Here is a 27,824-nt window from a genome sequence, read left to right on the forward strand (position 1 = left end):
ACGCTATAGCAGGAGGTGATGCTGAAAGTGCTTTGGAAGTGGCCACTCATAATGACTGACTATGCTGGAAACAAGTACATGTTCATAAAAGACTTTGGAAACCTCATGGGAAGAAAGTATCCCTGGAACTCACAGAACAAGGAAGACCATCTGGCTGTCTGCAGTGCCAGACAGGCAGGCAACTCACCCTGTTCATCCTTTACAGCCCATACCATTAGGTCCACACAAGCAGCATTCGCCTGGCAGCGTAACTTGAGGGGGCTCAGTTCGTTGTGGATTCGGTCAGCATCATGAAGAATCTTCTGGAGCTCTCCTTGGCTTGTGTTGAACTGTTCCAGCACAAAATCGTGTATCTCCTTCACAAAGGAGGTGGGAAGGTCTGTGAGAAAGAAGCTAGAAATAAAACTCCACCAGAACACAGTGCCAGATTAATGGCACTGATCTTTAACAAAATGTGGCTCCAAGAACACTGAAGAGTATGGACAGGCAGACTGGCTAATTTTCTAGATACGTATTACTTGTAATCAGATAAAATAATTTCCTGGTGAAATCAGAACCGCGCTTCTTTTTGTTGTTGCTGTTTGGATGTTGGGATTAAATAAACACAGGGCTTTGTGCAAGTGCTCTATCAAACTGTAGCTACTCAGATGTTTTTTGTGTGTGTGGGGGGGTACCAGTCCTGGGGTTTGAACTCAGGGCCTGAGCTTTATTTGCTTGAAGTTGGTGCTTTACCACTTGAACCACACAGCTCCATTTCTGGCTTTTTTAAGTGGGGGGAGAGGAAAGGGGGTAGATTATTAGAAATAAGAGTCTCATGAACTTTCCTGCCTTGCTTGGCTCCAAACCACAATCCTTATATCTGAGTCTTCTGAGTAGCTAGGATTATAGAAATGAGCACAGTGCCTGGCTCACATGCTGCTGGGGCTGCTGTTGTTGCCTCTGCTTCTGCCCGTCACCGCCCCAGGGCTTTTTCTTTTTCTTCTTTCTTTTTGCCTGTCCTGGGGCTTGAACTTAGGGCCTGGGCATTGTCCCTGGGCTTCTTTTGCTATAGTGCTACTTCGGGCTTTTTCTGTTTATGTGGTACTGAGGAATCCAACCCAGGGCTTCATGCATGCTAGGCAAGCACTCTATTATTAAGCCCTCTGTTTTAAGCAGTCAGTATACTAAAATTGAATATCTGAAATACATTAGAGATGAAATTGGTTTAATTGGCAATTGGAAGAACTCCATAATGAGATGTTTATCTTTAAAGACAGCCAGAGACTAGCACAGATGGCTCACATCTGTAATCCTAGCTATTTAGGAAGCTGAGATCAGAGGATCATGATTCAAAGCCAGCCCAAGCAGAAAAGTCTTACCTCCAATTAATTATGAAAAAAGCTAGAAGTAGAGCTGTGGATCAAGTGGTAGAGCTCTAGCCTTGAGCAAAAAAGCTAAATGACAGCACCCAGGCATAAAGTTCAAGCCTAATGACCAGTACAGAGAGGAAGAGACAGTTACCTGACAAAGGCAAAAAGTAGGTGCAATGAGAAATGAATTTTTAGAACACTGATTCAAATTTGTAGATTTCTTTCTAACTCTCATCTTTGGGGTCTTTTGGAATTCAAGATAATTACTGTAACAGGCATAGGTCAGGCTAATCAAGGAAATCAGGAACATACAGCAAAAACAGGAGGACATGGAAACTCCTAGAAGTCAGGCCAGGGTGGGCTGTTACTAACATTCCTCCTTAGTGAACCCAAACCCTAACTGCTGTGACCCTGACAGTTTCCTGGAAGCCTTTGAATTAGATTAGGATAATGATATATCTATATGATAGAATATTATGTGGCCAACAAAATATGTTATGGAAAATATTTAAAAGCATGAGGAAAGAGCACAGAAAAATGAAATTTGTTTATTGTACAAAGGAAAATATTTGTTCACATATTTGTAAATCAATTAAGATATTACTTCTGAGTTTAAAAATTTTGAATGCCTCATTCTATTTTCTAAAATATCTACATTGGACATGTAAAAACTATATTCCTAAGTGTACATGTCTGTGGTCTCAGTGTTCAGGGAAGAATCCCTGAGTTCAATGTCAGTGTTAAACTACATAAAGAGACCTTGTCTCAAAAAACAAAACAAAAAAAGTAACAGAGAACTTAATGAAGAGAGGGTTCACAAAGCTGACCCCATGGAAGCCAGAGGACAAGAAGCCTACCCAATGAATGTAGAATAGAACTCTGAAAAGGGGCCAAAAGTGGAATGAAATACAGGAGGACAAAGAAATGAAGGAGCCAGAAACTAGGTCTGCCAAATGGAGGCCAGGGATGTTACGTTGTTGGGTGGAGAAGGTTCACTGGGTATGGGAGCTCTGTTAGCATTACAGAAGGAATGACCTGAAAGTAACCAAATGAAAAGTCCTTTTCATAGGACAACTTTTTATTCTTTTCTTTTTTTTCTTTTTTGCCAGTCCTGGGGCTTGAACTCAGAGCCTGGGCACTGCCTCTGAGCTTCTTTCACTCAAGGTTAGCACTCCTATCACTTGAGCCACAGCACCACTTCTGGTGTTTCTGTTTATATGGTACTGAGGAATCAAACCTAGGACTTCATCCATGCTAGGCACTCTACCACTAAGCCACATTGCCAGCCCCAGGACAACGTTTAAATTCTTCATTAACAAAACAAAACAGGGGCTGGGAGCATAGCTTAGTGGTAGAGTGCTCGCCTAGCATCCACGAAGCCATGGGTTCGATTCCTTGATACCACATACTCAGAAAAAGCTGGAAGTGGAGCTCTGGCTCAAAGTGGCAGAGAAATAGCCTTGAGAAAAAAGTGTCCAAGGACAGTGCCCAGGCTCTGACTTCAAGGTTCAAGACTGGCAAAAAACAAAACAAAACAAAAAATTCACAGACCAGGCACCTGTAGCTCACACCTACAGCTATTCAGGAAGCTGAAATCTGAGCATCACAATTCAAACCCAGTCTGGGCAGACAATGTCAAGATCCTATCGTAGCTCAAGATGATAGAGCATTATCTTTGAGCAAAAAAAGCTAAAAGACAGCACTCAGGACTTGAATTCAAGCCCCAGTACCAGCGCGCGCACACACACACGCGCGCGCACACACACGCGCGCACACTCCAACAATGTAATATATATGTTAGAAAAATGGCTCAGGAATAAACCTACTGAAGAAGTCATACTATTGCTAACAATGCTAGAGTCTACTAGAGTCATAAAACAGAATCATAAAGTTATGAACAGTTTTTGTTGTTTTGCCCCCAAAATTAAGTCATGTGACTATGTTGTTCATATAAGGGCTTCTATTTGTTTTCATTGTTGTTTTGAGTTGAGGGTCTCGCTGTGTTTGCCAACCTGGTCTCAAATTCCTGGCTTTCACATGTGTTTTTTAAGGGCTACAACACAAAGCGGGCACCAGCCATCGATATCAGCCAGGGAGCCCAACAGCCTGCATTCACTCATACGTATCAACAGTCCTCACCTTTCATGTAGTACAGAGTGTCACGCAGCATCTTGAACATGGTCAGGTAGAGGGGGTCACTGAAGGTTGTGTAATAGAGATCAATACTGGGGTTGGCCTGCAAAAGAAAAAAATGACCGAAGAACAGAAATTCTTCTGATTGTCCTTGACCTTGTACTTGACTTTACATATATGAAGGCCTAGAATTAACTATAATATTTTTAGGACTCATCACTCACTTGACTCTCTTCAACTATTTAAGCAAAAGCCCAAGGGAAACAGGCTGTTCATGCAATACTATATCCTGAGAAGAACTACCTTCCTATTGCTAACAGCCCACCATCATCAGCTTTAAAAGGGACTTGGTGTGGATGAGGTGGCTTACACCTGTAATCTTAGCTACTCAGGAAGCTGAGATCTGAGGATCAAGGTTCAAAGCCAGCCTGGGCACAAAAGGACCCGTGACTCCTATCTCCAATTAACCACTAGAAAACCAGAAGTGGGGGTTGGCTCAAGGGTAGGGCAGTAGCCTTGATCTGAAGAGCTCAGGGACCACGCCCAAGCCAAGTTCAAGCCCTATGACCCACCAAAAAAAAAAAAAGAAAGAAAGACGACGACGACGACGACGACGAAGAAGAAGAAGAAGAAGAAGAAGAAGAAGAAGAAGATGATGAAGGAGAAGGAGAAGAAGAAGAAAGCTTTCAGCCTGGAGAAACAGTTTTAGAAGATCCAAAGAGGCAAAGAAGATGAAATAGACCCTCAGCTTCCACAGTGCTCACTGTGGAAATATTAGTTGGCTCTATGAATTTTTACCTTCAAAGCTGTGAAATGGAGACAGTGACCATCAATTAATGACACTGAGGTAATATATTCAGGGGCCAAGTAGAGCAGGCATGTTGCTCTTACATGGGAATAACACTAAAATAAACTGAAAACTCACTAGAAAACTCCTTTCACGCCAGGGCGGTGGCTCACACTTATAATTGTAGCTACTTAGGAGGCTGAGATCTAAGGCTCACTGTTTAAAGCCAGACTCTTATCTCCAATTACCCACTAGAAAACCACTAGAAATGGTACTGTGGCTCCAAGGTAGGGTGGTAGCCTTGAGCTAAAGAGCTCAGGAACAATGCCCAGGTCTGCAAGTTCAAGTCCCACGACCGACCCCCCCCCCCCCCCCCCGCCCAAAAAAAAAAGGAAGCAAAGGAAGAAAACTCCTTTCATTCTACCTCCCACATGAACTCCTGATTTCTCCCTACAGATGTAAAGTCAAACTAAATTTGTGCTAATGTCCTCAGAAGGGACATACCTCTATCACGTTGGCTACAATTGCATCCAAGGATTTGAGGACAGGATCTTCAACAATCTTCTTCACCTGTCAGGGAGACAAAAGAAGCAAATGATATAATGAAAGAGACAAGAATGCTAGCTCCTTCCATCAAAGCATAATTCAAGTTGACATTAAAATAAAAAAAACCTCAACCAGATGGACACTGGTAGCTCAGGCCTGTAATCCTATCTACTCAGGAGACTGAAATCTGAGAATTGCAGTTCAAAGCCAGCTGGGGCAGGAAAATCCCTGAGATTCTGATCTCCAATTAGCCACCAGAAAACCAGAAATGGCAGTGTGTCTCAAAGTGGTAGAATGCTAGCCTTGAGCAAAAGAGCTTAGGGACAGTACCCCAATCCTGAGTTCAAGCCCTATGGCCAACAACAAAAAAAACATTTACACAGTAGATTATAGCTCAGTGGTAGAGTAGGCTAGAGGTCCCAAGTTATATCTCTAACAAAAAAATATATGGTTTGAAATGTGATAGGGCAATGATATTTTGTATATTAATTAAGCTAGATGCTAAAAACACCCTTTTAGCATCACTAAGGAGTTCTTTCCTTATCCTAGGTTTGAATGACATTACAAATCAACCAACCAATCAACTCCAGGATATGAGAGTTCAAATCGCAGGTACCATTGACATTCATCTGCTCAATTAACCTAGCTGTAGGAACACCTGCCCTGATCCATTCTTGGATGCCAATCCTCAGGTGGTAAGGGTTCTGCTTTCCTCCTAGAGGCCTGATACACTGGTCCTTCCAAAGCTGTCCAGGAAAACAGACTAGAGCACACACTATGCACCTTAAATTATTTGGTGGAGGAAGGATGGTGGTGGTATTGGGGATGAAACCCTAGGCCTTGTAAGTACTCTACCACTGAACTATAGCCTCAACCCCAATACCTATGTACCTATTTAAACTTTTTTTTCCTTCATGTGTGTGTATGGGGGGAAGGGTAGATATAGGGTCTTGCTATGTTGCCCAGGCTGGCCTCAAATTTCTGGGCTCAAAGGATCCTCCTGCTTTAAAGGCCTCCTGAATAGCTGAGACTATACGCATGAATTCACATGCCAGGCCAACTTTCTAGTTGAACACAGGGCTTGGGCTCTGTCCTTATAGCTTTTTTACTCAAGACGGGTGATCTACCACTTGAGCTACGCTCTACTTCTAACTTTCTGGTGGGTAATTGTAGATAAGAGGCTCACAAAAGCTCTCTACTATTGAGCTATATTACAGCCCTAGGCTTTAATGTCTTCTTAAATCTTTGAGCAATGTCTGTTCTCTTACCTAAAACAGAAATGGCTGCTTTCTGGAATACTTGTTCCACACTTTTGGTAGTTTTCAAAACATTAAGCATATAATCTTTAGTCTGATATTGTCACCCTTATCTACTCAATCTTGTACTGACTGAGCTAATGAGGTACCTCAGTGGTAAATGCCTGCCTATTATAAAGGTTCTGGGTGTTATCCTTAAAAAAAAATCAGACCTATCTTGAACTATCCAGCTTTATCATAATAACTTAAAGGCCCCTTGATCAGACCAAAACACCTATCTATTCCAGACTTTGCCAATGACATAAATTCTTCTCTGATGTTACTTCAAGATCATCCAAAGACATTCAAATAAGAATGTCATTGGTTTTGTATTAATCCAAATAGAGCAACCCCTGACAATGAGTCAGATATAACAGAAAAGCACTGCACCTAATGGAATCTGAACGTCGAACAGATTCTAACTCTACGATTTGCCTGCACATCCTTAAACTTAACATTGATGTCTTAACTTCTAAATGGGCCTGCTGGAGCCTCCTCTACGTGTTGGCTGTGAGGACTTCCTGCAAAGGTACTGTACTCTGGCTCTAGTAATACTCTCCTCCTTCCTTAACTTGCTAATTCATGACTTCTAAGTTATAGTTGTAAATAATTACACAGGCAAAATATCCCAATTCAAAATATCCAAAATATTTTTAGCACCAAAATGTTATCAGAAGTGGAAAAATCACTGGGTGTCAGTGGCTCACACCTGTAATCCTAGCTACTCAGGAGACTGAGATCTAAAGATTATGGTTCAAAGCCAGCTTGGGCATGGAAGTCCCTGAGACTCTTATCTCCAATTAACCACTAGAAAACTGGAAGTGGCGCTATGGCTCAAGAGGCAGAACACTACCCTTGAGCTGAAGAGCTCAGGGTCAGTACACAGGCTTAGAATTCAAGTCTCACAACTGACCAAAAAAAAAAGGAAAAATCCACAGACTTCATATAATAGCTCACACATATAAAATTATTTTTTAAATTGTATAGGGTATTTGGTACAGTAGTATCGTACAGTGCTATGTGCCTTGAGATTCAGCTACCCAGGAGACTAAGCCAAGAGAATCAGTTCAGCCCAGGAGTTTGAGATTTGACTGGGAATATAGCAGCACCCCATTTGTATTTCTAATCTCAAGGAATTTGAATGTACTCCAAATTTCTCTCTACCAGGCATACTGGCGCACATCTATACTTCCAGCACTTGTGATGTTCAGACAGAACTATGAATTTGATGCTGTTTCAAAATAAACACTGGCGATTTCTTTTTTCTTTTTTTTTGATCAGTCATAGGGCTTGAACTCTGTGCCTGAACGCTGCCCCTGAGCTCTTCAGCTCAAGGTTAGCACTCTATCCCTTGAACCACAGTGCCACTTCTAGTTTTCTGGTGATTAATTGGAGATAAGAATCTCACAGACTTTCTTGCCCAAGCTGGCACCCTCATATCTCAGCCTCCTGAATAGTTAGGATATAGGCGTGAGCCACCAGTGTCCAGCTTAACACTGGCAATTTTACTGACTGATAATCACCTCAGGCCAGTTATCTACCAGCATGCTGCTTACCAAGTTTAATAGTTCCCGGAGCATTTCTAGTGGAATACTGAACTCCTTGTAAGTGACACCATTGAATAGGGGAGAGACTGAGAAGCTGGAGCTGATGGTGTAGAAGTAATATTCAGGTTCCAGGGACATTCCATCTGACAGACAAGAGGCTAGATGAGAAAAAAAACAAACAAACAAACAAACAACAGAAAGACCTGAGCACACATAGCAGGGATGTTTTTTCAAAAGGATTTACCTCATAAACAAAAAAGATATAGATTTTGCTTCTGTAGATACTCCCAATTCCTTGTTGCTGTTGTTTTAAGTTTGCTTATTTAAGTTTACTTATTTTACTTTTTTGTTTTAAGTTTACTTGAACTCAGGGAGTAGGTGCTGTCCCCAAGCTTTCTCCGCTCAAGACTAAGTAGTGCTCTACCACTTTGAGCCACAGTACCACTTCTGGTTTTCTGGTGGTTAAATTGAAATAAGAATCTCTCAGACTTTCCTGCCTAGGCTAATTTTGAACTGCTATTCTTAGAATTCAGCCTCCTAAGTAGTCAGGTTTACAGGTATGAGACAGTGATACCCATCTAGCATGGTCGATTTTTTTTTTGGGGGGGGGGGGTCGAGTCCTGGGGCTTGAACTCAGGGCCCAAGCATTATCCCTGAGCTTCTTTTGTGCAAGGCTAGCTAGTACTCTATCACTTGAACCACAGAACCACTTCTAGCTTTTTCTGTTTATGTGGTACTGAGGAATTGAACACAGGGCTTCACACATGCTCTAAGTACTCTACTACTAAGCCACATTCTAAGCCTAGGCACTGTCCCTGGGCCCAGGTTTGATTCCTCAGTACCACATACATAGAAGAAAAAACCGGAAGTGGTGCTGTGGCTCAAGTGGTAGAGCTCTATCCTTGAGAAAGCCCAAGGATAGTGCTGGCCCCGAGTTCAAGCCCAGGACTGGAAAAAAAAAAAATTAAGTACTGGTCCAAAGAATAACAACTCAGTAAGACAAAAAAAAAAAAGTTCAGTTTCTAAAGCTAAGCAGTGAGAGAAGAAAAACAACCACCTTAATTTTTAAGGAAAATATTAAATGTCTTACAAACAAATTAAGGGCTGTGAGTGTGGCCTAGCAGTAGAGTACTTCCCTACAATGCATAAAGTCCTGAGTTTGATTCCTTGGTACCACATACATAGAAAAAGCCAGAAGTGGTGCTGTGGCTCAAGTGGTAGAGTTCTAGCCTTGATAAAGCTCAAAGACAGTGCCCAGGCCCTAAGTTCAAGCTTCAGAACTGACAAAAAATAAAAGTGAAGAGGGGCTCACAAGTGTAATCCCAGTTACTCAGGAGGCAGAAATTAGGAGTGTCCCATAGGCTTGAGGCCAGATGAAGCAAAAGTAGCTGGATGTCATCTCAACTAACAGCTGGGCATGGTGTAGCATATTTGTCCATGCAGCTGTAACAGGAGAACTGCTGTTCAGACTGGCCTGGGAAAAAGAATCAGACCTCATCCCCCCAAATGGGAGTAAAGCAAGAGGTTGGGCTGTAGCTTAAGTTGTAACTGCTTAGAAAGGGTAAAGTCCTGAATTCAACCTCCAGTACCACCCTTCCACCCAAAAACATGAGGAAAAATTTTACAATCTAAATGTCTTCTAGGGACCAGGAGTGTAGCCTAGTGGTAGAGTGCTTGCCTAGCACACACAAAGCCCTGGGTTCGATTCCTCGATACTTACACAGAAAAAGTTGGAAATGGTGCTGTAGCTCAAGTGGTAGAGCGCTAGCCTTGTGAAAGCTCAAGGATAGTGCCCAGACCATGAGTTCAAGTCTAAGGACTGGCAAATAACAATAGTAAATAAATAAAAAAAAATAAATATCTTCTGATACTTATTAACAACATGAACCCAGAGAATGATGGAGTGAAACTGATCGGAATACACTGTATATGTGTAGAAATGTCACAATGGAACCCTTTTGTCTAAATAATATATTTTAATAATAAAAATATGAATCCCAGGCCAGGAGTTTGGCCTAGTGGTAGAGTGCTTGCCTAGCCTGCATGAAGACCCGGGTTCGATTCCTTGGTACCACATGCATAGAAAAAAGCTGGGAGTGTGCTGAGGTTCAAGTGGTAGAGCTCTAGCCTTGAGAAAGTCCAAGGACAGGGTTCAGGTCCTGAGCTAAAGCCCAGGACTGGCAAAAAAAAAAAATATGAATCCCAAATCGAATAATTGATAAGCCAGGCAAAAGTGGCTCATGCCTACAACTAGGTAATTAGAGAAGGATCATGGTCCAAATCCAGCCCAGGCAGAAAAATCCATGAGATTCCAATAAACCACTCAGAAAAGACAGGAAGTGTCATTGTGACTCAGGTAGTAGAGCACTCCCTTGAGCACAAAAGGCTCAGGGATAGCATCTACACCCTGAGTATAAGCCCCAGGATGGGCAAAGGGAAGGGGGAAGGGGCAAAGAGGAAGGAGGAAGGAGCAAGGGGCATGGGGCATGAGGTATGGGGAAGGGGAAAGGAGGGAAGGGGGAAGGGAGGGGAAAAAAGGGAAAAGGAGAGGGGAAAAGGAAAGGGGAAAAAGAAAGGGGAAAAGAAAAGGAAAGGGCCAGGCCAGATTCCCAAGTTCAATTCCCAATACTGGAACAAATTAGAAAAAAAAACAAAAAACACCAAAAAACAAAAAACATCAAAACACACACTCACACACACCCCAAAACTACCATTAAATCAAATCAATAATATTTTCATATTGGTAGCAGCTGGGTGTAGTAGTGTATATCTATAATCTCAGCTAAGAAGGCTAAGGTAGGAGGATAGTGAATTTAAGACCAACCTGCCCATATAATGAGACCTTGCCTCAAAATAAAACAGATAATTTCTACAGATGGAAAAAAAAAGGCCCTGGTTTTGATCTTCAGTACTAAAGAAAGAAAGAGAAACAGAAGGAGAAATGTAGAGAGACAGACAGAAGTTTAAATGAAAACAGAAAGTAATTTCTGATAGTTAACTACTCATAGATCTATGACCACACAAAGTTATCAGTACCTTTAACATCAGGAGAAGTTACTATGAGCCTCCTATCCAAGTACCAAATCAATAGTCTTAGCAGAGATGAAACCTACCTTCAAAGTAATGAAAGGCAGATCCTCCAGGAGAACTGGGAGGGGGCATGCCACGTTCCGGGCTGACCTGAAACATACAATCAGGTATAGATCAGAAAAGGCCAGTGAGAGCTCAGTCAGAGTCATAACAGATTCTTTCTGTCTGTCCAAGGGGCCTTGCCTCTTCTATAAAGCTTAACATAGTTACAACATTCTTTACTATATTCCTATAAACTATAGCACTGAATAGTCTGCGTCAACCATATATTTTGTACTTGATTACAAATTTGAATTTTTTAAGTGTTTTTACCCATTCTCCATGAGTCAAATATACAATTATTTTACTTTTTATTTTTTTTCAGTGCCAGGGATACAACCCAGTTTCCTCCTGCATAATATCCAAGTATTTTACCACTGATATTCTCAATTATATATTTTTCTTTCAGCTTTGTTTTGTTTTCTTTGAGTCAGAGTCCTGCTACGGTCTAGGTGAACCTTAAATTCACAATTTCCCTGCATTTAACTGACAAATCCTGGGATTATAGGCATGTACAGGAATGCTCAATCTAATTATATATTTTATAAGAACATGAACTACCTCTTACTCAGAACAGAGTTTAGCACCTAACTGCTATGACATGTATGCATATAGGGTATACACTATAAACACTTTAGCAAATCTTAAAAAGGGGCCAAGGCCCAAGCATGGTGGCACATACTAGCAATCTCAGCACTAAAAAGGAAGAGGCAGGGTACCAGGAGTGTAGCCTAGTCGAAGAGTGCTGCTTAGCATGCACAAAGGCAGAGGCAGGAGGATCATAAATTTGAGACCAGCCTGGACTACACAGAGAACTCCAGGCCAGCTTGGGATAAGGCAGAGCAAGACTCAGATTTAAAATATCAAAACCCCAGGGCCTGGGAGGATGGCCTAGTAGTAGAGTGCTAGCCTAGCATGCAGGAAGTCCTGGCTTTGATTCCTTGGTACCACATACACAGAAAAAGCTGTAAGTGGGGCTGTGGCTCAAGTAGTAGAGCACTAGCCTGGAGAAAGCCCAAGGACAGTACCCAGGCCCTGAGTTCAAGCACCAGGACTGGCATAAATAAATAAATAAATAAATAAATAAATAAATAAATCCCAATAATAAAACAAAAAGTATAACGTAAATCTTTATATTACAAGAATTCTCACCAGGTGCCAGTGGTTCATGCCTGTAATCCCAGTCAGCTACTCAGGAGGCTGAGATCTGAAGATCTGGGTTCAAAACAAGCCTGGCATGAGACTCTCCACCAATTAACTACCAAAAAGCAAGAATTAGAGCTGTGTGGAATAACTGAGAGAGAACTACCCTTGGGCAAAAAAAAAAAAAAAAAAATTAGTGACAGCCTGTTGGCCCTGAGTTCAAGCCCCAGTACAGTAACAAACAGAAAAAAAAAAAAAAAAGAAGTAAGAATTGTTCATGTTCAAGTTTCTCAAATTATAAGCAAGTGGTATTTTCTTCATATGAGCACTTAATGAGATGCTCTCTCTCTGGCTCTTATCCCAGGAGCCCAGCCCCACCTGAGAGATGCTGGATACACTGCTGGTTTTCCTCTTCAAGGTGCCTTCCTGACAGACTGTCAATAGATTGCTGGGGAGGATAGAGCGGAAGTCATTGAAGGAACGCCTTCGAATGCCTTCAAGCTCTTCTGGGACTCGAAGGGAATGAGGAGGGACTTTGGGAAAGAGCTTTGAAAGGAGAGACTCTTCTGTGTTGCTGTAACGTCCAAATGCTCGAGAGATTCCTATCAGGCAGGGGATTGCATACTTGCAAAGGTATTCTAGAAGATCAAAGGAGAATGTCATCAGAGGAGACTTGTGAGAGTCATACTGCACTAACTTGTAGCACTGGCTAACATTTCATAACCCACCCACAAAAACTCTGAAGGCTGAGAATAAGGTAAAGTATTAGGTCAACCCCAATGGCCAACATATGATATTTTAAGTCTGTCATTACCAATAATGTCAACCTAGTTCTCCATCAAAGCTGCTTGCCTTGGGAGGTCTTGATCTACTCAATACACATTAAAATCAGTAATATAGTAGGTCATGTTACAAAGTTTCTTGACAATCTAGGATCTGGGAAAAACATCCTTTGAAAAATAAACTACTTATGCTTCACTCAGAAGACTAAAATTATGCATACAGTAAAATTTGTGTACAAAGTAGCCTCTCAGCATACCAGTACATAGCACATGTAAAAATTTCATGTTTCAACTGCATATTAGGTACCAAAGAAAAGAGCAAAGACTAGGGGGAAAAAAAGGAAAGGGAAGGGAAAGGAAAGGAAGGGTGTAAGTGAAAAAAGAGGGAAAGAAAGGCAATGGGAGAGGAAGAGGAATGGGAAAGAGAGAAAAGGGAATAGGAAAGAGAGGAAAGGGAAAAAAAGGTAAAGATTTATAATCATACCTTTCTCTTGAATCTCCAAGGCCTGGCACATTCCCAAAAGGACATGCAAAACCTGCAAAAGTGCCTCTAAAATCTGCAAGAGTAGAGCAAACAAAATAAATAAACTTATAAAAAGAATCAGATAAGTACCACAAGACTGAATCAAAATTTGAAGAAGCTTTAGACATTATCTAGATGAACCCCATAATCTCCCTCCACTATAGGCTACACCAAGTGGCCAATCAGCCAATTTTTATGGATAGCAACTGTCCCTCTCTGGACCTGTACCTAAGCTCCTGTTAACAATGGACTTATGTTGACCTCTTGAGGCTTACATCCATGGCCCTTGGGACCATTTCTTCCACCATATTCTCTTAACAGATGATAGGTCCCTAAATTATCTCCTTTCATGACTACAAAGTCCTAGTTCTGCTCACCACTGTTCTTAAATGATAAATCTAACTAACAACAAAAAATTAAGCTGTGCTGTAATCTTAGCTACTTAGGAGACTGAGATCTAGGATCGTGACTCAAAGCCAGCCAGAGCAGGAAACTCTTATTCTCTTATCCTTGAGACTTTTTTTGGTCAGTTGTGGGTCTTGAACTCTAAGCTGAGCATTATCCCTGAATTCTTCAGCTCAAGGCTTACTACCCTACGCCTTGAGCCACTTCCCGTTTTCTAGTGATTAACTGGAGATAAGAGTCCCATGTTCTTTAGTGCCCAGGCTGGCTTTGAACCAAGATCCTCAGATCTCAGGCTCCTGAGTAGTTAGGATTACAGGCTTGAGCCACCTCTCCCAGCAGAACCTGAGGGTCACGGTTCAAAGCCAACTTGGGCATGAAAGTCTCTCAAGACTCTTATCTCCAATTAACAACCAGAAAACTGCAAGTGGCACTGTGGCTCAAGTGGTAGAGTATTAGCCTTGAGCTGAAGAGCTCAGAGACAGCTTCTAGGCACAGAGTTCAAGCCCCATGACTGAGAAGAGGAAGAAAAAGAAGAAGGAGAAGAAAGAGGAAGAGGAGGAGGAGGAGGGGGAGGAGGAAGAAGAGGAGGAGGGGGAGGAGGAGGAGGAGGACGAAGCAGAACAAGAACAAGAAGGAGAGGAGGAGGAAGAAGAGAAAGGAAAAAAGAAATGAACTCTTTTGTTTTAGGTTTTCTTTTTCTTTTTTTAACCAGTTCTGGGGCATGAACTTAGGGCCTGAGCACTGTCCTAAGGCTTTCTCAAGGCTACCTTTCTACCACTTGAGCCACAGCACCACTTCCAGCTTTTTCTATGTACGTGATACCAAGAAACCAAACACGGGTCTTTATGCGTTCTAAGAAAGCACTCTACCACTAGGCCAAACTCCCAGCCCTGAATATCACCTTTATAATAATAAAAATGAAAAAGACTCATAAAGATTCTGAAAAATACTGTAAATTGAAAAGTAAGCATAAGATAATTCTTAGATCTACAATTAAATCAACATAAACAATCCAACCACACTTCAAGCTTTTCATCATTCTGGAGTTCTTTTTGATCTAATAGCCATGCACAAGATACACACACTTACCTCATCTCTAAGTGAGGGGTCCCTAAAAGCCACATCAGACAGCAAAGTTACCAGGCAGAAGCTGAAGCTCTCTGCAATAGGGAGGGCACCTGGGAGATGGGATGATATGAATCAGACTATCAGAAACAAGATTCCTGGACAACATGATGACCATCCAATTACCTGTATTTCTCTCTTACATGGCCTGCTAGGGATCCAGCTTCTACAGCTACCCTCACTGAGTCAATAAGACAGATATGGCCACACATATATTTGCTGAGATATACATCTACCTTTCTTTTCTTTTTTTGCCAGTCATGGGGCTTAAACTCAGAGCCTGAGAACTGTCCTTGGGCTTTCTCAAGGCTAGAGCTCTACCACTTGAGCCACAGCGTCATTTCCAGCTTTTACCATGTATATGGAAACTGAGGAATCGAACCTGGGGTTTCGCACATGCTAGGCAGGCACTCTACCACAAGGCCAAACTCCCAGCCCTCTACCTTTATTTTTTAATAAGACAAAGTTTTGGCTCAATAAACTTAAATGATTCCTGAGTCAATTTACAGTTTGAGATTATAGCTTCTCAACAGGGCAGTTTTATTTCTTAAACAGAAATGAGAAATCAACATTGATAAAGACTGATACAAGAAAGACAACTGTTGGAAGTGGCACTGTGGCTCAAGGGGTAGAGTGCTAGCCTTGAGCTGAAGAGCTCAGAGGCAGCACCCAGGCCCAGAGTTCAAGTCCCAGAACAGGGGATGGGGGTGGGGGGAACAACTGTCAAATACATAATAAATATTATTTTAAAGTACAGTATATTTGTATTTTATTTTCTGCTGTATTGTGACAAAAACTTTTCTTCATTCTCTAAAAGTGTTTTAAAAATTATTTTATGGCGAGGCACAGCAGCTCACACCTGTAATCCTAACTTCTCAGGAGGCTGAGATGTGAGGATAGAGGTTCAAAGCCAGCCTGGTCACTGAAGTCTGTGAGACTCTTATCTCCAATTAACCACTAGAAAACCAGAAGTGGTGCTGTGGCTCATGGGGCAGTAGCCTTGAACTGAAGAGCTCAGGGTCAGGGCCCAGCCCAAGTTCAAGCCCCATGACCAACCAAAAAAAAAATTATTTTATGTGTTTGGTGCTGGGATTGAACCCGGAGCTTTATGCATGCTAAGCATATCCTCTACAAATAATTTACACCTCAACCATGTCTCATAATCTTTTAGTTCTCCCAGTGCTAGGTTCTCTTAGGAGAGCCCTGAAGGCTAGAAGGAGTATTATCTAAATGATCAAAAATGAGCTGGGGACTGGTGGTTCTCCCCTGCAATCCTAGCTACTCAGGAGGCTGAGATCTGGGGATCATGGTTCAAAGCCAGCCCAGACAGCAAAATCTGGGCTGAGACCCTTTTCTTCAATTAACCACTAAAAAGCTGAAAGTAGAGCTGTGGCTCAAGTGAAAAAGTACCAGCCTTAAGTAAAAAAGCTAAGGAATATAGCCCTGAGTTAAACCTCAGTACTTACATCAAAAAAGCAAAAAAACAGTTTTAAAATGTGATCCTAGATCATTCTGTCTTGCACATATATCAGATTCACTAGAAACCTATTAAACTCAGACCATCCATGTCCCACTCCCAGAGTTTCAAATCAGCAGATCTTATGTAGAGTCTGAAGAATGTGCATTTCTAACAGGTGCCTAGGTAATGCTGATGATAAGAAATACCGCTCTAAGACTTTAACAGTGTAAGTAATACTACTTTGAAAGATAAAAGAGAAAAGGAAAAACAAATCAATTATTATTTCCACATAGGAAACTTAAAAAATCAGAGGGTACAGCTCAGTGGTTGAATACATTTGGCATGTATAAGGCCTTGGGTTCCATCCCCAGCACACACCACATAAAATTTTGGAATTTAGTCATCTCTAACAATATTCTAAATCACGTTTTAACTTTCATTCTAAATCCCTGCATATAAAAGTTATCTTTGTTCTGTAATTAAAACCTACTTGCGCTGGGTGCTGGTAGCATCTGCTTATAGTTCTTGCTACTTGAAAGGCTGAGATCTAAGGATCTCAGTTCAAAGCCAGCCCAGGGGGCCGGGAATTTGGCCTAGTGGTTAAAGTGCTTGCCTAGCATGCACAAAGGCCCGGGTTCGATTCCTTGGTACCACATACATAGAAAAAAGCCTGAAGTGGTGCTGAGGCTCAAGTGGCAGAGCTCTAACCTTGAGAAAGCCCAAGGACAGTGCTCACGCCCTGAGCTCAAGGCCAGGACTGGCAAAACAAACAAACAAACAAAAAAAAAAAACAAAGCCAGCCCAGACAGGAAAGTTCATGGGAGTCTTCAATTAACTGCCAAAATACCAAAAATGGTAAGCAGCAGCCTTGAGCAAAAATAAGCTAAGGGAGGCTGGGAACGTGGCTTAGTGGTAGAATGCTTGCCTAGCATGCATGAAGCCCTGGGTTTGATTCCTCAGTACCACATAAAGAGAAAAAGCCAGAAGTGGCTCTGGGGTTCAAGCTGTAGAGTGCTATTCTTCAGCAAAAGAAGCTCAGGCACAGTGCCCAGTCCCTGAGTTCAAGCTCCAGGACTGGCAAAAAAAAAAAAAAAAAAAGAAGGGGGGCTGGGAGTTTGGCCTAGTGGTTAAAGTGCTTGCCTAGCATGCATGAAGACCTGGGTTCGATTCCTTGGTACCACATACATAGAAAAAAGCCAGAAGTGGTGCTGAGGCTCAAGTGGTAGAGCTCTAGCCTTGAGAAAGTCCAAGGGCATTGCTCAGGCCCTGAGCTCAAGCCTAGGACTGGCAAAAAAAGAAAAAAAAAAACAACGTAAGGGGCTGCATGTTGGCTCATGCCTGTTTTCCTAGCTATGCAGGAGGCTGAGATCTGAGGATGAAGGTTCAAAGCAAGCCTGGGTACAAAAGGACTTGAGACTCTTATCTCCAATAAACCTCAAGAAAATGGCTCAAGGGTAAAGCAGTAGCCTTGAGCTGAAGATCTCAAGGACAGTACCCAGGCTGGATTCAAGCTCCTTGACCCACCAAAAAAAAAAAAAAAAAAAAGCCAAGGGACCAGGCCCAGGCCCTAAATAATTCAAGCCTCAGTATTGGCACAAAAACTACTTGTGTCCATGTATTCTCAAATTAGGTGAAACACTGTTGGACACAATCTAACTTTTAAGTAATGGCATTCTATTTAATCTGTAATCCTTCAGACTGTGGAAGATATATATAACTTGGGAACTATGAGTTTTAAGCATGGCAGGTCACTGGAAATACTGAAGAACAAAGATAAAGCAGAACATAGCCACAACAGGACAGTAAAACATTCCATTAACCTATCTAACAACTTATGGTATTGCCACCAGTGAGAAAGACAAGTGCCTCTCTCTGTCTCTCTAATCCTTTTTCTTTTCTTTTTTTCTTTTCCCTTCCTTCCCTCCCTTCCCCCACACTTTCCTTCTAACAGCAGCACTAGGGCTTAAAGCAGGATATTGTGCTTATTATGCAAACACTGTATCACTGAGCCCCTTCCACAACCAATAAGTGGCTACTTTATGACTATATCCAAAATATTATATGAAGTCTTTCAGAAATTTAAAAGGCTAAACATATTCCAAGATAATTTTGGAGCCTTGGAAATTGGTATATAAGAACATCTAAGTTCTTTTTTTTTCATGTATTTTTTATTGTAATTAAAAGAAGGGTTACATTATATTTGCCAGATAGGAAGTGCATTAATTCACATACATTAATACCCTTTCTCATGTCTTGGTCCCCATTTCCCTCCCCTCGAGAACATCTAAGTTCTAAGTGTTTTCTTGGAATAATGCATGGCAACATAGACCCATGGGGATATTTCAAAAGGAGGGGAGTAAGGATGGAGAACAATGGAGAAGAGGAGAAGCAAAGACTATATCACTTTGTCTCTAAATAAAATACTAGTTGAAAGAAATACACATGGAGTTAGCCCATTTCTAAAGATGCAAAGTTTAACTAAAGCTTAATAGCAAGAACACACACACACAAACCTCAACATTGAGTAACAGAGTCCCTACCATCCATTTAGAACATGTAATCTAAGGGCAATCTGACTGGTCTGATGATGGGCATATAGCCAATTATGGCCAATGGTATATGAGAAAAAATTCCTGAAGTTAGCAGAAGAGGCAAAAAAACAAAACAAAAGAAAAAAAAAAAAAGCTGCAGCCAGGCATGCCTTCTTCCTTCCTTGTCCAGTGCTTTTGACAACAGGACACTCAGCCTACACGCTTCAGGCAGTTAGTTGTTACACAGATAGGAATGAGAGCATTAAACATGTTTTAACTGAAGGGTTAATATAAATCAACATTTGATCCTTAAAGATGCTGACCTTATTTGTCCTTGCATTCAGCAAGAGCAAACACCGTATATGAAATTACCTCTGCCTTTCCGAGCTGTGCTTTCTTCAACCCAGTACACTTTTGGAAGACCTCTGAGAAGTCGAAGAAGGTAAGGAACCACACAATCTTTGTGCTTTGGGAAAAAAATAATAATAAATTTAATAAGCAACAGGATTTTTTTTCTTTTTTATTTTTTTGGCCAGTCCTGGGGTTTGAACTCAGGGCCTGGACACTGTCCTTGGACACTTATGGCTGAAGGCTAGCACTCTGTCACTTGAGGTACAGCACCACTTCTAGCTTTTTCTGAGTATATGATATCAAGGAATCGAACCTAGGGCTTTGTGCATGCTAAGCAAGCACTCTACCACTAGGCTACATTCCCAGCCAACAATAGGATTTTTTTTACACAGATTAAACTCAAAGGAAAGCATATTCGTATCAGAACAAAGCATATCCTTAATAGGATTTTTTTTACACAGATTAAACTCAAAGGAAAGCATATTCGTATCAGAACAAAGCATATCCTTATGGACATTTCCATATCCATCTCAAAACTCTCCAGAGATAATGTAAAAGCATTCAGTAAGTGCACATGGCAACACACAGCCTGTTTCCACACAGCAGAGTCCAGAAGAAGGGTAGGGTGGTAGCCTTGAGCTGAAAAGCTCAAGGACAGCACCCAGGCAAAGTTCAAATCTCATGACCCCCCCCCCAAAAAAAAAAGGCTCAGGATCTTTAGTGCCAAGGCTGGCAATTATCAGATTTCAGCCTCCTGAGTAGCTACGATTACAGGTGTAAGCTACTGTGCCTGACCCTAATCTTTTTTCTTTGACTCTGGTTCTCACTATGAAACTACTTAAGAGGCTGAGATCTGAGGATCATGGTTCAAAGCCAGCCCAGGCAGGAACCTCTGTGAGATTCTTATCTCCAGTTAACCACCAGTAAGTGAAAGTGGAGCTAAGGCTCAAAGTGGTAGAGCACTAGCCTTAAGCAAAAGAGCTCTTTGAGGGGGATGGGCAGTATTAGAGTTTGAACTCAATTCCCTAGATAGGTACTTTACCAGTTGAGCCACTCCAGAAGGTTATTTTTTTGAGTTAGGGTCTCAATTTGTGCCCAGTTAAAAAAAAAAGTTCCTGTAAATGATATTAAGCTGGCTAATAACTAAGATGCCCAAACTGGTAGGGGCTTACACTGTTATTTCCTGTAAAAGTTGTACTAGGTGGTTCTTTCCTATATGAACTATGACGAGTTTAGTAGTATATGCTGGATAAGAAAACCTCCACTACTTTGGCCACACTGCTGCCAGGATAGCCTAGGGACTGTACACAGAGAAGGCCAACACATTGACCACACTGGTAAGAGTCAAGAAGGGGTTGGGAATTTGGCCTAGTGGTAGAGTGCTTGCCTAGCATGCATGAAGATCCAGGTTCCATTCCTCAGTAATACACACACAGCAAAAGCTGGAAGTGGTGCTGTTGCTCAAGTGTTAGAGTGCTAGCCATGAGAAGGCCCAAGGACAGTGCTCAGGCTCTGAGTTCAAGCCCCAAGCCTGGCAAAAAAAAAAAAAAAGTCATGCAATATCAGCATCAGGTGAACCAAGAGAATGACAATCCCTAGCGCATTCTCAAAGAGCTGAGGAAGCATGATATACTTCTCTCCTGTTATCCATAAGATTGGAAGACTGTAGATCAAAGCTAACCAGGACAAAAAAGCCCATGAAATTCCATTTACAATCAACTAGCAAAAAACTGGACTAGCAGCATAGCTCAAGTGTTAGATTACCAGCCATAAGCAAGCATGTCAAGCAAGAGCAAAAAGCCATGAACTAAAGCTACCATATCAGAAAAAAGAAATTGCCAAAGATTATTCACAAGTTTAAAGAAAAGTAGTCAAATTTTTTTCTTCCCTCTATAATTCATTTAATACTTATGGAGGATTTGGCAAATAGGAAAAAAGAGAAATGAAAGATGTAGTTAAGCGGTAAAGTACTTGCTTAGCAGGCACAAGGCCCTTGGCTGCATCCTTACAACAAAATACAAAAAAAAAAAAAAAAAAAAAAAACAGGACAAATTTTTTTTTGTATTTTTCAATTTAAATATAAATACAGCTAAAAAAAGCACAAATGTAAAAAAGGAAACTAAGGGGCCAGGAGTTTGGCCTAGTGGTAGAGTGCTTGCCTAGTATGCATAAACACCCAGGTTCAAGTTCTTGGAAACTAAAATAAAGCTGTGTATCTGATTTTTTTTTATGAAATATTGGTCACACATATGTTTTTGCTGAAATAGGGTTTCAAACCTATAATTCTACCTGTTTGGGAGGCAAAGATGAAGGATCACAGTTGGAGGGCAGCTTAGGCCAGAAAGGTTTAGCAGTGTCTTCTCTTTCTCCCTTTCTCTCCCTCTCTCTCCCTCCTCTTCCCTCTCTCTCACTCCTCTTCCCTCTCTCTCCCTCCCCCCACCCCTTGAATTCTGTGCCTGGGCACTGTTCCTGAGCTGCTGCTGCTTCTTTCTTCTTCTCCTCCCTCTCCCTCTCCCTCTTCTTCTTCTGCCAGTTCTAGGGCTTGAACTCAGGGCCTGAGAACTGTCCTTGGGCTTTCTCAAGACTATCACTCTACCCTTGAGCCATAGCACTACTTCCAACTTTTTCTACGTATGTTGTATCAAGGATTTGAACCTGGGTCTTCGTGCATGCTAGGCAAGCTCTCTGCCACTAGGCCAAACTCCTGGCCCTCCTTTGGCTTTTTCCATTCCAAACATGATTTACCACTTGAGCCACACTTCTACTTTTTTGGGTTTTTCATGGTTAATTGGAGTCCCATGGTCTTTCCTGCTCAGAGGAGCTTTGAACCTTGACTCTTAGATCTCAGCTTCCTGAATAGCTAGATAGGTGAGTATATAGGCATGAGCCACTAACACATAGCAGCAAGACTACCTGTTGACTAATGGCTGGGTACTTGTCTCAAGCTATTGGGGAATGACTGGATGTACTGTCACATGTCTATCATCACAGCAATGAAGGGCAAGACAAATAGGAAGATCACAATCCAGGTCAAACTGGGCACAAATTGAGACCCTAACTGAAGTAGTAAAATACCTATCTAGGGAATTGAGTTCAAACTCTAATACTGCCCCCCGCTCAAAGAAAAGCAGTTACTTTTTCCCCTTCCCCTGAACTATAAACACTCTAACATAGCCATGTACTAGTTGCTCATGCCTGTAATCCTAGCTACTCAAAAGACAAATCTGGACTTTAGTGGTTCAAAACCAATGCAGAAAGAAATATCTTTGAGGGCCAGGAGTTTGGCCTGGTGGTAGAGTGCTTGCCTAGTATGCACGAAGACCCAGGTTTGATTCCTTGGTACCACATACATAGGAAAAGCTGGAAGTGGTGCTATGGCTCAAGTGGTAGAGCTCTAGCCTTGAGAAAGCCAAGGACAATGCTCAGGCTGAGTTCAAGCCAGACTGGCAAAAAAAAAAGAGAAAAAAGAAAGAGAGAAAAAAAAGAAAAAAAATATCTTCAAGACTCAATCTCTAAAACAACTAACAAAAGCCAGGCACCAATGGCTCCACCTGTAATCCTAGTTATTAGAATCTGAGATTGGAAGGTCAGGTTCAAAGCCAGCCTGGGGCAGGAAAGTCAGTGAGGCTCTTAATACCACTAAACTACCAAAAGGCTAGAAGTGGAGCTGTGGCTCAATTGGTAGAGAATTAGCGTTGAGGGGGTAAAAAAAATTCAGAGATAACACCTACACCCTGAGTTCAAGTCCTAGGACAGCCCCCAAAAAGCTGAGCAGGAGGCATGGCTCAAATAATAGGGTATCAACCAATCAAGAAAGTTGTGGTATGACAGCCAATCAAGTAAGATGAGTGAGCCAAGTCCCTAAATTCAAGCCATGCCAGCAAAAGAGGAAAAAAAGAAACCTTTGACAAAAGCTGGGGGTATTGTTTAGTTGTAGAATGTTTGCAAAGCCTAAGATGTAAGGCACCCAGCTTAATTAAACACCAACACCAGAAAAATATTAATACTTGATCAAATATATCCATTTTTATTATGGTAAAAGTTTTAGAAAACATATACTTTTTAAGGCAGATATTCAATATACAGCCATCTTTATTTTTTTCATATATTTTTTATTGTAGTTAATAGAAGGGTTGCATTATATTTGCCAGGTAGAAGGTGCATTAATTCACATACACAACATCTTTATTTTTATAGTATAGCATGATTATATTGGGAATTCAAAAATTACAATAATAGTCTATATCCAATAATCATCATCTGCTTCAACTAGCTTTGATAAATATAACAAAATGAAAAAAACACTTAATTCATTTTCTGTAGTAAAGAGTTGGCCTTTAATCTTTATCAAATGTGTATTTAGCTGAGCACTGGTAGCTCATGCTCATAATTCGAGCTACTCAGGAGGCTAAGATCGGAGGTTTGTGGTTTGAAGCCATCCTAGACAGGAAATTCTGTGAGACTCTTATCTCCAATTAACCACCAGAAAACAGGAAATGGCTCTGTGATTCAAAAGTGATAAAGCACTTAGCCTTGAGCTAAAGAGCTCAGGAACAAAGCCGAGGCCCCACTCCAAGATCGAGCCTTCTGACCCCCCCCCAAAAAAATTATAGATAGATAGATAGATAGATAGCCAAGCACCGGGAGGCTTACATCTGTAATCCTAGCTACTCAAGAGGCTGAGACATGAGGATTGTTGGTTCAAAGCCAGGCTGGGCAGGAAAATCAACAAGACTCTTATTTCCAATTAACCCTCAAAAAGCTGAAAGTAGAGCTGTGGCTCAAGTGGTAGAGGGCTACCCTTTAGTGAAAAAGCTCAGGGACAGAGCCCAGACCCTGAATTCAAGCTCCAAGACAGGCACAAATTTTTTAAAAAGTATATGTACTTAAAAAGCTATTCCTATCATAATTTTGAAGAAGATGGCATTATGCCAAAATTATCCTAAGTGATTTTTGTCCTTTGGGAAGGGAAAAAAAAAAAGATACCTTTTAACTGAGCAATATTCCTAAGCCTACACTGAAAGACACACAGTTCTCAAGTTTAACTTAATTTCTACAAAATAAATAAATAAAATTACTTTTTCAAAAAACAACATAATATAATCACAAGGTTAAAAAAATTCTTTCGTGGGACCTGTTAGTAGAGTGCTTGGGTTGGATTCCTTAGGACCATATACACAGAGAAAGCCAGAGTGGTACTGTGGCTCAAGGGGTAGAACACTAGCCTTGAGAAAGCCCAAGATCAGTGACCAGGCCCTGAGTTTAAGACCCAGGACTAGGAAAAAAAAAAAAATTACTTCTAGCTGGGAGTTTGGACTAGTGGTAGAGTGCTTGCCTAGCATGCATGAAGACCCAGGTTTGATTCCTCAGTACCACATACATAGAAAATAGCCAGAAGTGGTGCTGAGGTTCGAGTGGTAGATCTCTTGCCTTGAGAAAGTCCAAGGACAGTGCTCAGGCCCTGAGCTCTAGCCCAGAACTGGCAAAAAAAAAAAAAAAATTCTTTCTAGTTGTATTAGATAAATATAAGTACATACAAATGTGAATTATCTTTATAGCCTCTTTATACTGAAGATATATTATATGAGGTAAAAACTTACCTGAAGATCAGATTCGATAAGAAAAATGCCCAATGCAATCACTGCATCTCTCCGTCTTTCATCTAGTTGGAAGATCCCATGGAAATCTACTGGACACATGCAAAGCAGCTTTTGGACCTAGAAAATTAAATTTTAAAAAATAGCTTCAAAAAATATAAGGCCACATTCAAATTAGCAAGTCTTACAGGTGTCCACATACCCAAATAAATCATTATTTTATTTCAATTAACAAATCATAGGCACCAAGTACTCTTTCAACATTAGAAGAAAAAGTAGAATCACAACAGAATGAGTCAGTGAAATTCAAGAAATGTTTATTGAGTCAACATCAAACCAAAAGGAAGAATTATGGGCCAGTTTAGCCTAGTGGTAGAGTGCTTGCCTAGTATGCACGAAGATCCGGGTTCAACTCCTCGGTACCACATTCATAGAAAAAAGCCAGAAGTGGTGCTGAGGCTCAAGTGGTAGAGCTCTAGCCTTGAGAAAGTCCAAGGACAGGGCTCAAGCCCTGAGTTCAAGCCCCAGGACTGGAAAAAGAAAAGAAAAAGGAAGAATTATGAGCCCTCCTAAAGTATATGCTTTGCCCTGATGTGGTCAATACTTTACCAATACCCTGCTCCCACTAAGAACACAATACACCACATACCTGGAAGGTGAAGCTAATGTACTGACATAGCATGGAGACTCAAATCCATTAAATATGAACAAAATAGATCACTCATTAATATTCTCATAAGCTAAACATATATATATATATACTTACAATTATTTATTTTCCAAGTGAGATCTTGTTGTATCTACCTCTTGAGGTTAAGAGATTCTCCCACCTCAACCCGTCAAGTAGCCGGGAGCACCAGATATATACCACTGTGCCTGGACATACTTGAAAAGTAAATATTTTTGCTCTCAGTTCTTTTCTCTGTCTCTAGAGATTTCTTTAGGGGCAGGATAAGAATCAAGCTTTGTTTTTACTGACATATATAAACAAATCTAATATTAGGAACTTTGAGCTGAGTGAAATGCCTATAGACTTTGGAGTCTGATATGGTATCCTATTTATATCTTTGGCACAGACTAGTTGAATGATTAGTTGAGCCTCAGCTTCCCTGCTTACCAACAGGTATGGATCAAAGAAGATAACAGGACTGGCACAAAGACACTATACCAACCAGAGTCAGAACTCACATTATATCACACTTTTTGTGCTACCTTCCCTTTGATAATATCTTTTACATGGCTTCTATGAGAATCAATCAAGTCAATATGCTTTGGATTGATTTTGTTTTCTTCAAATATGGGCACATATGCCATGTGAAACACTGCCCTTTGTTACTATGGATGGAAAACAACCAGGGCAAGTGAAAGAGGATCCCCTCCCTAGGACTGGGAGGTGGACCAAGTAGTAGAGCACTGGATTCCTATAAGTGTCTGGATTTAACTCCCAAAAGTAGCGGGGGAAGCACCTCTCTCACTTTAGATAGACCAGACAATCTGAAATTTTCTATTGTAAATATTTCTGTAAATTCAACCCACTGGAAATTAAAATAGTACAGCACTTTTCTAAACCCAATTCTATTCTTATTTTATTCAGTACTTCTCAACTATGACCTTTGGAACAAAAGCAAATAGCAGGAAAGACAGTTTATACCAGTTTGATTAAATGTCTTAGGGGTTTTGTAATTAATTTTAACCCAAATTAAACTGCTACTTTTAGTGAAGAAAATTTGTTAGAAACAGATACAGGTTATTTCTATTTATAAGAAGAATCCATAGGACTGGGAATGTGGTTCAAACATCACCAGACAAGCAAACACAGACCCTAGAAAAGAGGAAATGGGGTTTGGCTCAAGAGGAAGGTGCTAGCCTTGAGCTGAAGAGCTCAGGGACAGTGCCTAGGCTGAGTTCAAGCCCCATGACCCACCAAAAAAATTTATATATATATATATACACATATATCAACAGGGTCCTTCCTGCCACTTTGAGGAGTTCAATAAGCCAATAAATCATAGGAAAGCTACAGGAAAACTTTATTTAGACTTTGATAAGAACTTACTGGATTGGACTGGGAGCATGGCCTAGTGGTAAAGTGCTCTCCTAGCATGCATGAAGCCCTGGGTTCTATTCCTCAGTACCACATACACAGAAAAAGCTGGAAGTGGTGCTGTGGCTCAAAGTGGTAGAGGTCAATCCTGGAGAAAGCCCAATGATACTGCCCAGGCCCTGAGTGCAAGCCCCAGGACTGGCCAAAAAAAAAAAATTATGGGCTAGAAACCAGTGGCCTAGCTACTAAGAAGGCTGAGATCTGAGATCTGAGGATTGTGATTCAAAGCCAGTCCTGGCAGGAAAATTTATGAGATTTCTATCTCCAAGTAACCTCCAAGAGTTGAAGTAATAGAGTGTTAGCCTTGAGCAAAGAAGTTCAGGCCCTGAATTCAAATTCTACTCCTGGCACACATGAAAAATGAACTTACAGTAATACTTTGACCCAAGACATAGGTATCACCATTAAAGAAAGGCTAAACCAAAGAGCCCTGAAAAGTCTTAATGACTAAGCAGAAAAACAACAGTATGTAGGTCAAAATAAAGCCACAATAATAGCATTAACAAAGCTCACAAATTACACAACTTTTTAAAAGTACAGCTTTTGTTACTTGAAACCTCTGGGAGTTCTTTAAAAAAAAAATCCAATCCACTAAGGACTGAAAACTAAGCTTTAAGTATTAGTGCCAGGATTTTTGTTTTGTTTTGTTTTTCTGTGTAACTCTCTAGAATATTGACAAATATTTAAGTATTACTAGAATATTGCCATTTGAATGAGGGTACCAGGTATTAGATATAGACATATGTCTGTTCAATGGGAAACAAGCAGAGAAGGTTTATTTCCTAAGTATATTATTCTTGTAGAAAACACAAATTTTAAGTTAACATTTTCTAAGTAATTCAGAACCATCATGAAAGACAAAGGCTGTGAAATAATAACTGTTCCTACAAGCAGCCCGGCGCCATGTTTCATTAGATGCACATAGGTCATCTACAGATGACAACACACAACTGGGACAAAAGCTGGAGAACAACAGCTGGGCATAAAAGGCTCCCATCTATAGTCCTAGTTGCACAGG

General features: G+C 41.0%; 1 protein-coding gene across 2 annotated transcripts in view; it reads right to left on the reverse strand.

The window, feature by feature from the left end:
• Positions 1-27,824, reverse strand: part of Pi4ka (phosphatidylinositol 4-kinase alpha) — a 117,549-nt gene that overhangs the window by 82,783 nt on the left and 6,942 nt on the right. The window contains exons 2-11 of one of the 2 annotated variants that reach the window (XM_090320563.1): positions 24,706-24,822; positions 19,127-19,220; positions 14,729-14,817; positions 13,196-13,268; positions 12,308-12,567; positions 10,771-10,837; positions 7,667-7,800; positions 4,774-4,839; positions 3,489-3,585; positions 188-379 (exon numbers count right to left, since the gene is read on the reverse strand). In XM_090320563.1, coding sequence (XP_090176689.1) covers positions 188-379; positions 3,489-3,585; positions 4,774-4,839; positions 7,667-7,800; positions 10,771-10,837; positions 12,308-12,567; positions 13,196-13,268; positions 14,729-14,817; positions 19,127-19,220; positions 24,706-24,822 — 1,189 coding nt within the window. Of the gene's footprint in view, positions 1-187; positions 380-3,488; positions 3,586-4,773; positions 4,840-7,666; positions 7,816-10,770; positions 10,838-12,307; positions 12,568-13,195; positions 13,269-14,728; positions 14,818-19,126; positions 19,221-24,705; positions 24,823-27,824 lie in introns of both variants that reach the window. The other variant, XM_090320562.1, reaches the window with a different exon arrangement.

Source organism: Megascapheus bottae, chromosome 28 (assembly GCF_031878675.1).
Source record: "Megascapheus bottae isolate mThoBot1 chromosome 28, mThoBot2.hap1, whole genome shotgun sequence".
Classification (NCBI taxonomy): Eukaryota; Metazoa; Chordata; class Mammalia; order Rodentia; family Geomyidae; genus Megascapheus; species Megascapheus bottae.